This window comes from Lepus europaeus, chromosome 1 (assembly GCF_033115175.1).
Source record: "Lepus europaeus isolate LE1 chromosome 1, mLepTim1.pri, whole genome shotgun sequence".
NCBI classification, from domain to species: Eukaryota; Metazoa; Chordata; class Mammalia; order Lagomorpha; family Leporidae; genus Lepus; species Lepus europaeus.
Genome location: NC_084827.1, coordinates 93,664,007 through 93,681,897, shown reverse-complemented (window position 1 = coordinate 93,681,897; position 17,891 = coordinate 93,664,007). Strand labels below are relative to the sequence as shown.

Sequence of the window (17,891 nt, the reverse complement as noted above, 5' to 3'; positions counted from 1 at the left end):
CTCAGGAGTGGGGCCTGAAATCTGGCCCTCCCTCAAGGGACCCCAGTGGCCTGGTCCAGCAGGGCAGCAGCTGTGCAGTGGCCGCTAAATCCAGGTGGTGGGCCTTGAGATGTACAGCACCAGACAGTTCACACAGCCGCACCCAGGAATCTGAAAGTCTGCCTAGAATCTATTGGGAAACTTAATCATTCATTTTCCATGGGCTCATACCCTTCTGATATGAGAGGTCATCAAAGCTTATGGAAAACACATATTATGGAAAAAAACAGGGATGTTGGAATCTTTTAATTCCATTTTTCCATCAATTTTTTGAGTGAGCCTTATACTGTGGTTTCCTTGTTTGTAAAGGAAAAATAACAGTGACTTCCAGGATTTACAATGATGTAACTGAGAAAGTTCTGAACTAAAATCTACCTGTAAAAGACTCATCATAAGGCCATTTTTATGTTAAAACCTCAACTTTCAAGAAGTAAGGGGTGGGGAACCCATGAATGTTTGCAAGATTCCAAGAGTCAAACCTTTTACTGAGCTTAGTGATCCTAGTTTGTCAGTGATGCCATTCTCCCAGCTTACTAAAAATACGCAGCATACCAGAGGAGCTAAAGCCAGAATTTTGTTCACTCTTATAGTTGAAATACAAAGAGAAACATGTCAAGGAAAGAGGAAGCTGTCACGCTGTGCCTGACACCCCTCAGATCCTTCTGGCAAAGACCGTCAGCAACCTGGTGTCTGAGGTAACCCCCAGCAGCCTATTCGCTCTGCTCCCGTCCTGGCTCGCACTCCAGGCAGGTGCCTTAACCAGCTCTCTGTGGACTCCTGCAGAACAAGTACAAGGACTATGTCAAGAAGCATTTGGCCCAGGGCTCGTACACAACACTTCCAGAGACCCGGGATACCGTTCATGTCAAGAAAGTGACCAAGCATGTCAGTGATGTAAGTGACTGTTCATGGGACTCTTGGCAGCAACAACACCATTTAACCTTAGTAGCAGGTGAAAGACTGCAAGCTGCCTTTTTGCTTTCAAATGCTTTCCTTTATGTAGTTTCCCTGATAGAATGAAAACCTACAAGTGACTCTTGAACTCTGGTTCAAAAGAGAATCCAATATTTATCAACTTTCCCCTTACAGCTGACGTAGGTTCTACCATAGGACTTGTTACCAACCTGTTAATGGAAGGAAGCATTTTGCTTAAGGTGGCCCTCCGTTTTTTTTGTTTTTTTTTTTTTTTTTAAAGATTTGTTTATTTACTTGAAAGTCAGAGTTACACAGAGAAGGAGAGGCAAAGAGAGAGGTCTTCCGCTGGTTCACACCCCAGTTGGCTGCAACGGCCAGAGCTGTGCCGATCCAAAGCCAGGAGCCAGGAGCTTCCTTCGGGTCTTCCATGCAGGTTCAGGGGCCCAAGGACTTAGACCATCTTCTGCTGCTTTCCCAGGCCACAGCAGAGAGCTGGATTGGAAGGGGAGCAGCTGGGACTTGAACTGGCACCCCTATGGGATGCCAGCACAGTAGGTGGCGGCTTTACCACTATGCCACAGCACTGGCCTGGTCTCTCCTATCATTAAACTGATAAACAGTTTTAGAGAGGCCTCAGTATCCTCTGCCCACCATATCCTTATCAGTAATATAATAATTGTGGCACAGGCAGAGTATCCCTTATCCAAAATGCTTGGGACCAGAAGCATTGGAGATTTCAGGCTTCTCCAAATTTTGGAACATTTGCATATACACATGAGATATCTTGGGGATGGCACCCAAGTCTAAGCATGCAATTCGTATACACCTTATACATATATCATGAAGGCTGTTTTGATACAATATTTTGAGTCTGACTGCATTTTGACTACAACTTGTCGTAGGAAGCTGGGTGTGGAATTTGTTAACTGTGGTGTCATGTTGGTGCTCAAAAACAGTAGGTTTCGAAGCATTTGAGATTTTCACATTAGGGCTGCTCAGTCTATATTATGAGTCTTATTTGGTTCCACACGTTTCAAAAAGGTAGAAAAAATTTACAGTTCTCTAAAGAAGACCAGGTGGTTCTACTGTTGGGTTCCAGGAAAGAATGATGGGCAAGAACTAGAATATGGGCCACAGAGCTCAACCCCAAACTGATGCTAAAGGGGGAGCCTTATTTCCTTGGGGATCACCTCACAGTTCAAGTGAATCAACTCTGTTTCCAACTGCCTCTGCTCACATACGTACTCCTCTGTTTTAGACCAATTACAAAAAGAAGTTTGTCAAGGAGAAAGGGAAATCCAACTACTCCATCATGCAGGAGCCACCAGAAGTGAAACACGCTATGGAAGTGGCCAAGAAACAGAGTGACGTACGTTTCCCTCCCAACGTTCCCAGGGGCCCATTTGAGGATGGACCCCAGGCTGGCGCATGCTCTTGCTCCAGTGTGTGTTCATCCTAATTCTATAGCTGGTAGTTTAAAAAATATAGTGGTGGGAACTGGCCCCTAATTTTAAGTAAAAAGATGGTTTATGCTTAATGAAAACTTCTGGAAAGATGATGAATCTCATGTAAGTGTTTTCTTCTCCAAATAAAGGTTGCTTACAAGAAGGACGCCAAAGAGAACCTGCATTACACCACAGTGGCCGATCGGCCAGACATCAAGAAGGCCACACAGGCAGCCAAACAGGCCAGTGAGGTAGGGGTGTGGCTACAATATCTCTGGTCTCCAAAGGTCACTCCCAATAAGTAGTCAAGGCACTCATCACCAAGAATGTGTCACCCACTTTGGTTTCCTGTGATTCAGGTGGAGTACAGAGCCAAGCACCGCAAGGAAGGCAGCCATGGGCTAAGCATGCTTGGGCGCCCAGACATTGAAATGGCCAAGAAGGCAGCCAGGCTGAGCAGCCAGGTAATGTAGATGGGCAAGTAGCAAACAGCTGTGCATGAAGGAGCAACACCTAGAATGAAAGTACAATATTATCAATCAAAGAGACTCTGGGTCTTTCGTAGCATTGTAGAGATTTCAAAAGTTACATCATGGAAAAGTGTGCTGAGGACCTTGTCACTATCCTCCTAGGTCTTTCTCAGTCTCCATTTGTCCACTGTGAGTATGCATTTACACATCTGTCTGCTTAACTATCATTATGTGACAAAAACACCTGCTTCTCAGGTCCTCTGGAAGCTCTCGCCAGGCAGTAAGAGTTACATTCTGAGAGTCTGATTCATACTGGAGTCACCTGTGGGAGACTTGCTAACATATGAGAGTCATGAAATTCTAACTTCTAGAACCAACCAGATGAAATCTTAGTCTTTCATTCAACATATAAATATTGAATGCCTGGGCTAGGAACTGTGGATGACCAGATGTCTTCAGACCCCTTGCCTGTGGAGGAATGATTACAATTGGTAAAACAAAGTTCCATCAAGATATGCACAGGTTGCTGGGGTGAAAATGCCCTGTGCTAACTGATGTCATAGGAGTGGTATTGAGAAGATGGATTTGGAAACGTGTTGCCCAAACCAGAGTCCCACATTACCTAATTTCCCTTGTTAGACCAGTTATGTAGAATGCCCCCAGTTATGACAGGTTTTCAGACTTGGGTTAGAGATTCCATGATCTACCACCAGAAACAGAAAGTTTTTGGTCCCATAGGACATGAACTAAATATTATCTTTTTTCTACTCCAATTTAGAGATCCCATCTTCTTCTTATTCACCTGTTCTGTTCAAATATTTATTTTAAGAACTAGTTTGGGGATATATTTGGTTGTTGTAGGCATTGACTTTTAGCAATACCAGACTTAGAATTCCAATATTTTTAGAAGATATAAAGTAATAATTCCAGGTGATGAAACAGGTTAGAATTATAGAAAGAGAAAAGGATCAGATGACAGATGACAATTAAATATGAATTTTAGAGTTAAAATTTCAATACAGTAGTTTTATTATAAATTAACGGAATCATATAACATTTGGAACCAAGCTACAAAAGTCACTCACAAAAAAGACTGAGTAATGAAATGTAGCAAGAACTTCCTAATATAAAAATGCTTACTATGTTTTTTATTTCCAAAGCCATACCAATATCAAGTTAAAAGCAGATAAATGATTTTGATGTTTAAAATTTGAAAACTATTGCTTTTGGAAATCAAGAGGGTCATGTTTCTTTCTTTTTTTTTTTTTAAAGATTTTTATCTATTTGAAAAGCAGAGTTACAGAGAGAGGTAGAGACAAAGAGAGAGAGAGAGAGAGGTCTTCCATCTGCTGGTTCACTCCCCAAATGGCTGTAACAGCTGGAGCTGAGCCAAACCGAAGTCTGGTGCCAGGAGTTTCTTCCGGGTCTCTTACACAGGTGCAGGGGCCTAAAGATTTGGGCCACCTTCCACTGCTTTCTTAGGCCATGGCAGAGAGATGGATCAGAAGAGGAGCAGCTGGGACTTGAACCGGCACCTGTATGGGATGCCGGTGCTGCAGGCCAGGGCTTTAACCCCCTGTGTCACAGCGCCGGCCAAGAGGACCATGTTTCTAATCCTCAGAGATTCCTATGATCTGGAGAAGCGGATTCAGCCAGATCCTCTTATGAGCTTGACTTCCTGAGTCCACATTTTTGTGAATGGCTTGTCGCAGGATTGACCACTTCATGATGTGGCCCTGGCCAAGGGGGCCTTCAGCAATGTGTGGGCTCTCCCCATCTGACTTTGCTCTCTTGCTACGTACTCCAGGCAGAATACCTCAAGGGACAAAGCAGAGGGCACAGGCACGGCGCCGCGTCTTATGACACCCCTATGATGAGGCACCTTAAGAAAATTAATGTACTCATCAGCGATGTAAGGCCACAGCAAGCCCATCTCCGTCTTTCTCTCTTTTTCTCGTCTACGTTCTTGGTCTTGGTCAGAGGACTGAGCAGCTGTCTTTCTGTTTTGTGTTAGAACGTGTAGGTTGCTGTGGACGTTTGTCAAAGGCTATTCTTTTGCACTTGTCCCTCTTTTCCTGCATGACACTTTCCCTCTGGGAGACACCACTTGGAACAGGAAAACAGATTCCAGGTGGAGATGGTATCCCTTGTTCCTGAGGCTGCTGACACGGATGGAATTGAAAGATGAAATGAAGACCAGTGGAGAATCTCCTCACCACCCACACACAAACCCTGCATCTCCTGAAGTTACTTACCACGCTGCTATTTAATACGTTTAAGACCGGTGTTTAATATAGTTTCTTGGGTTAATCACAGCGTGAATCAACAGAATAAGCTTCTTACAATGTTTACTTCGTCCTTTGTCTTACAGTCTTCATAGCAGGAAACTGTCTAATCCATACGCCTGTTCTTCCATTTATAGGAGCACCAGTATACAGTTCAATTCCCTAAAAAGGAGCCGAACAGTTAGATGTTAGAGCCTTCAATGCAGTTAAGCTTTGGAGAGGGGAATTAATTCATATCCACTTCCCTACACGACATCCATAACAGGCCCAACGTCTGAGCCGGCTGGAACCAGTGACTGCTGCTGTGGCCACTTGATGATGGAGGGCGTTGCTACAGCACAGGCTCCTGCGGTTCACAAGAAAAAGACTTCACCATCCCACAATGCCACGTGCACGTAGTCTCAGAACATCACTCCTCGTCCAACGCCACTCTAGGAGTTCCTGAAGTCCCAAGTCTGATCTGGCCCTCATTTTTCAAACTCTGGTAGTTTTTAGGAAGACCCAGTGATAAAAGGAGGCCCGAAGCACTGACACCACTCATTCTAGCACTTGTGTGGGTTGCACAGGCCTGGAGGCCTTCCTGTGGAGAGGGGAGGCATAACAGTTTTAAAAAAATATTAACATCGGAAATTTAAGTGAACTCAAAATTGAAGAAAAAGAAACTGAAATGGAACCAGTGAACGTGCTGTTCTTTGAATAAATACTTCTCCCGAAGCGAGTTGTTTTCTAAATGAAAAAAGAGGACTTTGAGCACACTTGGAAAGGAAGCTGCTCCTCTCCCACCCTGGATGGATCTTTGCTGCTTTCCTTCCCACCCCAAATGCACAACTGGCTCACTTGTCTCTTCTGTGCTTCACAGCTCTTGGGAACATCCCCAGACTTAGGGGTTTCTGCCTCCCTTAGGAAAAGCTGTCTTTGAGTCCCAACAGCAGCTCACAGCTCCGGCTCCGGCTCCGGCTCTCCTTAGCAGCCATTCCATTTCTTTATTTTCAAAGTGAATTTCCTTGGGGAAAGAGCCATCGTAGGATGTCTGCACTGTGCTGTCCTAGTATGTGCTGGTTCTGATCCCACCTCTGTATCGGTCTCGGTGCACCTGCCTTCCTCCGTACGGTTCTGCATGCTTCTTTTCCCCTCTGCATTTCCACCATGGATGTATCCAAGGTTGGCATGTCTCAGCACCGTGAATGCATTTTCTCTGATGTGACAGACTTCGTTGTTTTTCAGATTTGAGTGGTCTTGTGTTGTCTGTGCTGCTGGGTTTGTCCAGTTCGGGAAAGTGGAGTACAGTCACAAAGCGTGAGGGGTCCTGGTTTAAACGTCAGTAGAGTAAAGCTCTCTGGATTCAGAGTACTCACTTTGGATGACTGCGTCTTCTCTCTCACCTGTGACAGAAACTGCAGGCTTCCTTAGAACCGAATAGTGCCCTTGTATAATTGGTCAACATTCAGACATAGCTCATTTCTCATTCTTCCTAGAGTGACTAGTTAGTAGGATTCACTTCTGGACTATACTCTGATAAAGGCATGAGTCAGTTTTTCAGTAAGATGTTTCTGCCACTGTCTGTTAATTGGTTAGATTCTCATATACGTAAATCATATTTACATATATGTAAATCATCTTTACATATTAACTCATCATAATGACTGTCTCTTCCTTTCATTGCAGCAAAACACATTTATTAAGTAACTAGTACTGACAAGCACTGTGCTTATTTTAAGACCAAAGTTTAGTCCTTTTCATATCCTAAGTACCTTTAATCTTATTTTCCTCATAATTCTAAAGTATCTCATTTTTTTCTTCTAATCTAGAATTCTACTTAGAGCCAATAATCTTCATACTATATTCTGTTTTTTTATTCAAGATCAATTTTTGTCCAAAAAATTTTTAAATGTTTCACAGAAATCCTATTTTTAAGTGACCGTGAATTCTCCCAATTTTAACAGATTCTTAACTTCTCAGCCTTGATCACTGACAACCCCTCTCTGAATTCGTTACAGTAGACATACAATGTTTTGGGGTTTGCTAGTTAGAAGGGCCACTGTTCTCTAAATTAATACATTGGATCACTTCTCTGAATTCAGCCTGAAGCATTTTCTCCTTTTTTTTTTTTTTTTTTTTTTTTTGCATTAGGAAGAGATGATTATTTTCATACCCTGGATAATACAAAAATGAGCAAGACTTATACTATGTCACTTGATCATATACTTAATTGTTGTCCTCACATAGTTATTATCAATAATGCTCCCTTTAATTCTTAAAATGTCCCCATTTGGGTAATAAATTTATAAATCATGACTATTCTTTGGTATTTATGTTCTCAAATTGACTGGTGTTCAAGAATAATCAAAATGTTTGCATTTGCTGTTAGGTTAAATATCGGGAAAATTTCGACAAAGAGAAGGGAAAGACGCCAAAATACAATCCAAAAGACAGCCAGCTCTACAAAATCATGAAAGATGCTAATAATCTTGCAAGTGAGGTATGCTTTCTTTTTTAAAAAAATAAAATCTGTGGAAACATATATATAATCATGATGCTTGTCATTTTAAACATTTTTAAGTGTACAATTCACTAGTATTAATTACACTCAAATGTTATTTAACTAATTTAACTCTTATTTCTGAAACTTTTTCATCACCGACACATAACATCTATAACCATTCAGCAATAACTCCTCCATCCCTTACTCTCACCATCCCGATAATTTGTAATCTATTTTGTGACTCCATGAATTTGCTTCTTTTAGGGATTTTACATAAATGAAATCATGCCATATCTGTCCTTTTGTGTTCGTCCATATTGTAGTGTGTAGTAAACCTTTTTCCATTGTGTGGCTGAGTAAGATTCCATCACGTGTATACACCACATGTCTTAATCCATTCATCAGCTCATGGCCTCTTAGGTTGTTTGCATCTTTGGTCCCTGTGAATGAGGTATGGTTTCCTGTTACCGTCTCGAGCACTGGAGGGCCATGGGATTATGGGTTCCATCAGTGCTGCTTTCTATTTTCTGTTTGCATGATTTCCTGTTTGTCTTCGTTAACACAGGTTAAGTACAAGGCTGACCTGAAGAAACTGCACAAGCCTGTGACTGACATGAAGGAGTCTCTGATAATGCATCACGTGCTGAACACAAGCCAGCTCGCCAGCTCTGTAAGCTGCATCGTTTGCTCTAGAGACAGTTGTGTCTCCCGTCCGCATCTCGGTTCTTCCTCTGAGCTCACACGCACCCCTCTGCGACTGATAACACTGAACTCAGTGGAAAGCTGTTCTCTTGTCTCAGCGTAGTCTTGTGCACTACATTAATCTCCCAGTCCTCTATGGATATAACACCTCTTGGTATATGAAAATGCTTTCATTTTTAGGATGTTAAGCTTTTGTTTCCACTAACCATTCCTTTCCCTTCTTCTGAGGACATAGAGCTACCTTCACCTACAGCACCTACTCTGAATAAGCCATCTGCTGTTAACTGACAATACTGGAATTAGATCTCCACCTTGTGAAACTTTTCCTTAACCCCCACTTAACCCTTGCTAATCTCAGTGTGGTCTTCACGATGCTGTCTAACCCTGAAGAGGAAAACAGGAGTGCTGAGCAGCTTTCCCACCAATGTCCCTTGTTTGCCCCTCCCCTCAGTACCAGTACAAGAAGAACTATGAGAAGAGTAAAGGCCACTACCACACAATCCCTGACAATCTGGAGCAGCTTCACCTGAAAGAGGCTACAGAATTACAGAGTATCGTAAGTTGATCCAGACTGATTTCTTCCCCCTAAGCACATTCATCTACAATGCCAAGAGACCTCATGCCCTCCCTCCAGGATAGGACTTATCCTTTTTTTTTTTTTTTTTTTAAGATTTATTTATTTTGAAAGAGTTAGTAGGAGAGACAGACAGATCTCCCATGTGCTGGTTCATTCCCCTGGATGGCTGTAGTGCCCAGCACTGAGCTAGGCCGAAGCCAAGGGCCTTTATCCAGGGCTCCCACCTTGCCGTCTGACATTGCTTTTCCTAGGCAGGAAGCTGAATTAGAAGTGGAGCAACTGGGACATGAACTGGTGCCCCAATCGGATGTTTGTGTTGCAGGTGGTGGTTTTATCTGCTACGCCACAATGCCAATCCCAGGACTTATCCTTTTAATTATCATTGCTTGAGAAAATACACAAAGATAGAAGGAGATTTGAATTGAGTAATATTTTGAAACACATTTGTCTGTTATAAATTATAACCCATATAACTACATTTTATGGAGAGCATATTGTATTCTATACATGCACTATGTGCTATTCCAGGTACTGACAGGGACTAGAAGCATAGATTGTTTTACAAGGGGAACAGACGCCTCTCAGTGATCCCAATGTTCCCCACAGGTGCTTCCCAGGTCAAGAAACACTACAGACCATGATAGGCGGTCTGAGGAGGATTTTACATAGACAGTGACATGATCAGATCTACCACTGATAGAGTCTCTAGGTATTTAAGAAATTGCTGAATTTGTGAAATAACTGAAGATTTTCTGAGGAAAGAACTTGCTATCATGTGATCTTTTGTTTAAAAAATTCAGCATTATGTACTACCCCATTTGGGCATTAACCAAGAGGGCTAACTCACTAGAAATGTCCTCAAATCATCTGTAAAGTAGCCTGTGTCCCCCGGCCTCTATTCTGGTGTCTCACGACAGCTGAGATGGAACACTGCAGATAGAACCCTGTGTGAAACAGGTCCTTCACCTTTCTTTCACTTTATTCACTGTGGTCTCTGAATGGCTTTATGGCTCCCCATTCCTAATCATATTATGTAGATGACAGAATTGTCTTTATTTATTTATTTTTTTACAAAGGATGAATTTTTGTATTTGGAAGCAGAGTTACAGAGTGAGAGAAGGAGACACTGATCTTCCATTGCTGGTTAACTCCCCAAATGGCCACAACGACCTGAGCTGGGCCAGGCTGAAGCCAGGAGCCCGGAGCTTCTTCCAGGTCTCCCAGATGGGTGCAAGGGCCCAAGGACCTGGGCCATCTTCTGCTGCTTTCCCAGGCACATTAGCACAGAGCTAGATCGGAAGTGGAGCAGCCGGGACTCAAATTGGCACCCATTTGGGATGCCTGCACTGCAGGTTGTGGCTTAATCCACTGTACCACAGTGCCGGCCCCAGGAACTATCTTTCTAAACAGACTTGGGGATCTTTTGAGAATGCCAAATCAACATATAAACTAGATTTTTTTGGTTTTTATATCAATTTATATTGTTTGTATTAAATATATGAATGGCCAGCGCTGTGGCAGAGCAGGCAAAGCTGCCATCTGCAGTGCTGGCATCCCACATGGGCGCCAGTTCAAGTCCTGGCTGCTCTACTTCCAATTCAGTTCTCTGCTATGGCCTAGGAAAGCGGTACAAGATGGTCCAAGTCCTTGGACTCCTGCACCTGCGTGGGAGACTCAGAGGAAGCTCCTGGATCCTGGCTTTGGATCAGCACAGCTCTGGCTGTTGTGGCCATCTGGGAAGTGAACCACTGGATGAAAGACCTCTTTCTCTTTGCCTCTCCTTCTTTCTCTGTTTAACTCTGACTTTCAAATAAATAAATAAACCTTTAAAAAATATATGACCAGTTATGACCCAGAGTTTTCTACTCACAAATAAAGTTGTATGAGTTATCTATTCAATCAAGACCCTGAGTCTGATAAGAGTTCTTATGAAAGAGAAACTGAAAACTTTTACCAGAAATAATGATTAATGCTGTTAAAGCGTTCACGTCAATACATCAAACCTTGGCCAACATTACATATGGACAGTTCCCCCCATGCATTTCCACGCACTGGCATTTCTTTGACTTTTGGCAGTGAATCTTTTGTCTCCTTGAACTGAATCCAAATCCTGATTACACCTTCCCAATGGTAATGGTATTTACCCACCCCACCCCCCAGCGGCAATGACGAAAAGGTACCGGATCTGAAACACAACAGGAATCTGTTTTGAGTGGCAAGGAGATGACATAATGGGTCAGTTATAAAGTACTGTCCTTACACTGGTCTCTGGCTAGCTCTAGGAATTGCCTGGAGGAAGTGTATCTAACAAGGCTTTTCATCACTAGGTGAAATACAAAGAAAAGTATGAAAAGGAACGGGGAAAGCCCATGCTGGACTTTGAAACACCAACATACATCACTGCCAAGGAGTCTCAGCAGATGCAGAGTGGGGTAAGTCCTACAAAACATACCGCACAACAGCGATATCGTCAAGCCAACAATGCACACGGACTTGCACAGCCACACATACCCAGTCTCCTGTCATCCAAAAGGGGTATATGGTGTAAGTTCTTAACATGTGGTCCCTAAAATCATTTCCATCCTAGAAACCATACAGTTTAGTTATTTAAAAAAAATCCAAGTAGTACATATTGATCATATGTTTTATTTCAACAACCATTTTCATAAAATTAGAACAAAGCCAACTATCCCTATCTGTGGAACAAATTATACTGAATATAATTGAATTTTTTAATGAATGAAAAGCTCCTTCTACACAGACATGCCATTGGCTTTGGGATGCTCTGCTCTCAGTAGGATGTCTCAAACCAAAACAAACAAAGGGATCATGGTCAAGATGTTTATCAAGAATCTAGAAAACCTCAAGTCAAGGTGTCATATTTCCCATTCTAAAATTGCAACACAAGCATTTTAAAAACATGTTTTTCATTTTTAACCAAGAATAGAGAGAAATGAAATCTTATTTTGAATCTTAGTCTGTTTTTATTGGGAAACAGATTTATTTGGAATTTCTGTTTGCCTGTCCTCCATGAGTTATATCTCCAACTATAAAGATAAATGATTTCAATAAAAGCTAGGTATAAGTTTGTGGAACATTCTGGTGTATAATGCCAGGCAACCCAAAGTTTAAAATAGTTCGAAACAATTAGTGGAGTAAAGAATCTGTGGGAGTTCCTTACACTATTCTTACAGTTTTTCTATAAACTTAAAATTCTGTTAAAATGAAAGAATGCAAAAATTGAGTTCCAACATCTACCCAAGCCTCTCCGTGAGAACACCTATCCAGGGATTAGAAAAGAGAAAGAGTTGGGGTTGGGAGAGTAGCTCTTTGTCTCAACTATGCCTTGTTGTCTGCCTGATCTATTCAGTGATGTTTTTAAGAAGGTCATGATTATGAAAAAGGCTGTTTGTAGACAGTGTCTCAGGCCCTTTCCTCTAGACTTTGGTTTATTTTCTTCCCATGAGTAACCTTTAATTTTGAAATAAAGTCTTTTGTCACCTTAAGAGAAATGTGGACTATTTCAAGAGAGATGACCATGGATTCAGTGCCCATAGCAAATGGCTACTCTTGTGGCAGAGAGCCAGCCCAGGCACGTTAGACAGAGGAGGGAGGGTCCCATCATAGTTTCTCAACCTCTGAGCTTTCTGGGGGCCATTTGCTCCCGACAAAATCTTTCTAGAACAATCAGACATGTTTCAAATGTGTAATCATTGCTAGAACTATGCATAAGAAGACATGTAAAGAAATAAATGTTATATAAGTTTTTCTTCCTAGGATTGTGAAATAAATTATAACAGATTCTTTTTTAACTTGCCTTTCCTTCCTACTCATATTAGAAAGAATATAGGAAAGAGTATGAAGAGTCCATTAAAGGCAGAAACCTGACGGGCCTGGAGGTCACACCTGCTCTATTACATGTCAAATACGCAACCAAAATAGCCAGCGAGGTAGTGCCCACTTGGTCTTTTCTTTCCCTCTTGACCCAAATAATTGCACTAATGACACCCATCAATGTGCTCCTTCTACCACCTCCATCCCCACCTAACTGTGGGTTTCAAGTTGGGCTCACAAGTTGTTTGGTACTACCACCTAATCCATTACCCATGTTAATTCTTCTAATTTTTAAATTGAATACCTAATAAAATATGCTTACCTTAGCATTCTATTAATTTCTAGTTGTTTATTTGATATTTAATATTAACCTATGAATCTTATACCCTTACTTTATTCATATCTTTACTTACCCAACCTTGAGTTTAAAAATTGGAAGAGTTTACTTTTTACATTTTTGGCTTTTCACTTAAGAGGAACAACCCAGGCTGTCTTGTCAGTGTTGTTGCTTTTATTTTGTGACATAGAAAGAATACAGGAGAGATCTAGAGGAGAGCATCCGTGGGAAGGGGCTCACTGAAATGGAAGATACACCTGACATGTTGAGAGCAAAGAACGCCACGCAGATCCTCAATGAGGTAGGCCCACAGCCAACTGCATGTGTCTAATTCATACAGCATCTTCATCCCTTCCTTGCCAAGTGATGCCAGAAAGAGAGAGGAGAGAGTTTTTAAATTTCAAGTTCCATAGTTAGCACAATATTTAACCATCAAAAATATATCCCAACTTCTGGTGAGTACATATTATAGTACTATCTTTACAGTGGTTATCATAACCTCTTATTACTCTATTATTCTTATTTAACCTTGATACATTTGGGGTGTTCATTTAAATTTAAACACTACACTGGAGTGGTAAGTACATAAATTTCATCCTAGTTGTGCACCAAACCAGATTAAAAATTTGCTTTAAATGTTAACTTTTTAAGTAGAAAAGGCTGAAAATATTCAAAAGGAGACCTTTTATATTCACTCTATGCATTTATTATATACTAGTTGAAATTAGCTAACCTTTTTTCATTTTTTAAAATGCTACTACAGAAAGAATATAAGAGAGACCTGGAGCTGGAAGTCAAAGGAAGAGGCCTGAATGCCATGGCCAATGAAACTCCAGATTTTATGAGGGCCAGGAATGCTACTGATATTGCCAGCCAGGTGAGGGTTTCCATTCTGAGTCAATCTCCCCAGAAACTAGCTGCGATGATGAGGAGGTAGTATTTTCTCGGTTATCTTTTGTTTTCTTTTTTAGCATTTATTCAGTGAAAGACATATACAGGAAAGTAGGGGCTTTATTTAGGGGAGAAAGAAGTCTAGAAGTAGGCTGGACCCATAACAGGCAGAGAGCAGGCTGGGAGCCACGTGGAATAAAGCATGCACTTAGGAGCAGCCACAGGCAGCGTAGCACAGGCAGGAAAGCAGAGTGTCTCTGTTACCTTACCTGTTGGTCAGGGACAGTCAAAAACATGCAATGGCATTCTTTTTTTAACGCTTTTATTTAAGGAAAGCATTTTTCATAGGTACAACTTTAGGAATATAGTCGTTCTTTCCCTCATACCCACCCTACCTCCTATTCCCTTTCTCATGCCCTTCTTCATTATGGTTCATTTTTAGTTAGAGTTGGTCCTCTGTATATAAAATCAATGTTAGGTACAGATTTCAACAGTTTGCACCCACACATACGACATATAGAGTACAGTTTGAAAACAAGTTTTGCAGTTAATTCTCATAGTACAACTCATTAAGAATGGAGGTCCTACATGGGGAGTAAGTGCACAGTGACTTCTGTTGTTCCTTTAACAACTACCACTCTTATGTATGATGTCGGTGATCTCCCGAGGCTCTTGCCTGGGCTGCCAAGGCTATGGAAGCCTTTCGTGACCACAGACTCCATCAGTATTTGGACACAGCCATAAGCAAAGAGGAAGTTCTCTCCTCCCTTCAGAGAAAAGTACATCCTTCTTGATGGCCCCTTCTTTCCACTGAGGTCTCAGAGATCCTTCGTGTAGGATATTTTTCGCCACAGAGTCTTGGCTTTCATAATGGCATTCTTGAACATCTGCCTGGTAGAATCCATCCCAGCGAAATGATGAGGGAACCTTTGCCAAGCTCCCTCCATCTGTCTGTCTTCCTTTCATCTCCTTGCCTCCCCTCCACTACTTTTCTTAAAGTACAAAATAAATAAATAAATAAATAAATAAAAATAAAAAACTGCCCTCTATCAGAGCACTCCCATCTACTGGTTTATTCCCCAAATGCCCACAGCAGCCAGGAGTGCGAGCCAAAATTTAAGCCAGGAGCCCAGAACTCAATCTAGATTCCCTCTATGTGTGGCAGGAACACGGTTCTCCCAGGGTCTGCATTAGCAGGAAGTTGGGGTCAGGGATAGGAGTCAGGAACTGCACTCAGGCACTCCAATGCGGTATGCAGGCATCTTAATCAGCATCTTTTTTTTTTTTTTAAAGATTTATTTAGTTATTTGAAAGGCAGAGTTACAGAGAGGCAGAGGCAGAGAGAGAGAACGTCTTCCATCCACTGATTCACTCCCCAGACTGCTGCAACCACCAGAGCTGGGCCAATCCATAGCCAGCGAACCAGTGTCCATATGGGATGTTGGCACTGTAGGCAGCGACTTTACCCACTACGCCACAGCGCTGCCCCATAACTAGCATCTTAATCATGACACTCTGGGGCTGGTGTTGTGGCATAGTAGGTTAAACCATTGCCTGAGATGCCAGCGTCCCACATGGATGCCGGTTTGAGACTCAGTTGCTACACTTCCAATCCAGCTTCCTGCTAATGAGCCTGGGAAAGCAGCAAAAGATGGCCCTATACCTGCATGGGAGACCCAGAAGAAACTCCAGGCTCCTGGCTTCAGCCTAGCACAACCCTAGCCATTGCAGTCATTTGGGGAGTAAACCAGCAGATGGAAGATCTCTGTGTATCTTTCCCCTTCTCTCTATAACTCTGCCTTTCAAATAAATTTTAAAAATTTTTTAAAAAGCAAAAACCCATGAGACTAAATCATAGACCGCAATCCCCTTGCCTTTCCCAGCTTTCTGCTTCTCTGAGTCTATGAACAACAGGGATGTTCAGAGCAAAGAGCAGAAGTTGGGAAAATTTAACTGCTGCTTTGAGCTGAGGCAGGCTCTGACATCCTGGCCTTGTTTATTAGTCCACCTATTTCACATTCGGCATCAAGAATTCCTTGCTTAGAGTATTTTAGGAATTCTTTGTTTCCCTTCCTTTCAAGGCCTAAATTCGAAGGTCTTTGGGCATCCTACATTGTCTAATGTTAATTGGTGTGGGTCATTCTCCTGGCTCTCAAGTAAACAATCCATGCTTAAATATGTGTTGTTTATCTGTCTCTTGCCCATGTCCCACCTTGCACCCATCTAGATAATAAGTCTTCCATTAGCTGGAACCTTCTTTGTGTTTCTAACTTTAGTATAGCTATGTCCATGATAGGAAGAAATGTCTGTTGAATGGCAAATGAATTAGTCTCTCTGGAAAAAGAAATACTGATCCCCTCTCAATCAAACCAAGCCAACAAATGTTTGCACATTGTAGACATTTACCCAAATGCTGAATGTCCTTTTACAGATTAAGTACAAGCAATCAGCAGAAATGGAAAAAGCCAATTTCACTTCTGTGGTTGACACTCCTGAGATTATTCACGCCCAGCAAGTCAAGAACCTTTCAAGCCAGGTAAGGATATACATCAGAATCCCACAGACTGCCTCCCCGTTTCACGTTTACGTGTGCAGAAGTTTCTTCAAATTATAGTTTCTTCCCAATAAGGCAAAAGGGGTTTGTCTAGGATGTGGTATTGAGTCAGAGTTGAGATCTCTCTATCAAATTTATAATAGATTATAGAAAAGAATTTTAAGGTACTAAAGGACTCTGACATGGAATAACTCATAATGAATCACTATTTTATATGTAAAGTTTCTTATAACAAGCATGTAAAATTTGTGTGCAAATCTGAAAAACAGCCCATATGACCATATGACCAATCATCGCTAACAAAATTGAGATTGTGCCATCAACTCTAGCCACACAATCTAACCCCGATTCCTCCCATGATGGATAATTTTCATCTTCCCACAAAAAGAGCCTAAGGCTGGTGCAAGTCAAGGAAGCCCAAGGAAGAGTCCATGGCAGCTGCCTAGGTCTGTCTGTCTTGCAGAGTTGCCAGTCCCACAGTTTTCTACAGCATTAGAATTGTGTTCTGGAAACACCCTCAGGGCTTGCCAGGAGGCTCAGTCCTGCAGCCGGAAGCCCTGATCACACCTGCTTAAGGTTAGCAAAAACTCATCACCAGCAAAGACTGGATTTTGATAGCCTCTTATCACTTCTGTTTCTGGTTCCTGGCCAACTGACTCTGTAGCTCAGCAAGGAGGACGGCCTCTCAAGGTATGGCTCTCCCTGAGCCTCCATGCCTGGAACCTCCCTCCCGTGGACCACCTGGCAGTGGGTCCTCCTAAATGCCTTTCTGGAAAGAAAAGCCAGGGAATTCTCTGACAGCATGCTGCTTGGCACCCTCCCAACATCTGTGACAGTCAAGAAGACGCAAAGCACTTTTCCTCTGCCAAGCCAGAGGCCATTTGGAGTCCCATTAGCTGGAATCCCTATAGCGTTCATCTCCTTATTTCTTGGAATCTATTCCAGAAAAAGTACAAGGAAGATGCTGAGAAGTGCATGTCATATTATGAGACTGTGTTGGACACTCCGGAAATGCAAAGAGTCCGGGAGAACCAGAAGAACTTCAGCCTTGTAAGTTGTTTTGATGCAAGGCGTAGCCCACCCCTACCGTGATGCTGATGAGGAGCCCTCAACAGCTCCATCCATGCTCCAGGAAATATGTACTCGACTCTTCTCTGAGCTCACCTTAAATTTCAATCTGAAATCACAGCAGGAAAGACCCATCTCTTAGTTTATTGGTGGCTTCCTGTCTCTCAACATGAACTACCACCATCTTCCATTAGCAGTGACATCCTCTTTTTTCAGTTGAAAACCTAATCTTGTACATTTTAATGTTTTAAAAATGAGTGTCTCAGCTGGCGCCGCGGCTCACTAGGCTAAT

The 17,891-nt window shown here is 42.1% G+C and overlaps 1 protein-coding gene across 1 annotated transcript in view; it reads left to right on the top strand.

Annotated features, from left to right (window-relative positions):
* Nucleotides 1–17,891, top strand: part of NEB (nebulin) — a 221,607-nt gene that overhangs the window by 179,044 nt on the left and 24,672 nt on the right. The window contains exons 119-132 of the mRNA XM_062186689.1: nt 630–734; nt 823–933; nt 2,213–2,323; nt 2,549–2,650; nt 2,759–2,863; nt 7,523–7,633; nt 8,202–8,306; nt 8,790–8,894; nt 11,243–11,347; nt 12,755–12,865; nt 13,277–13,387; nt 13,850–13,963; nt 16,409–16,513; nt 17,477–17,581. Coding sequence (XP_062042673.1) covers nt 630–734; nt 823–933; nt 2,213–2,323; nt 2,549–2,650; nt 2,759–2,863; nt 7,523–7,633; nt 8,202–8,306; nt 8,790–8,894; nt 11,243–11,347; nt 12,755–12,865; nt 13,277–13,387; nt 13,850–13,963; nt 16,409–16,513; nt 17,477–17,581 — 1,506 coding nt within the window. The remainder of the gene's footprint in view (nt 1–629; nt 735–822; nt 934–2,212; nt 2,324–2,548; nt 2,651–2,758; nt 2,864–7,522; nt 7,634–8,201; nt 8,307–8,789; nt 8,895–11,242; nt 11,348–12,754; nt 12,866–13,276; nt 13,388–13,849; nt 13,964–16,408; nt 16,514–17,476; nt 17,582–17,891) is intronic.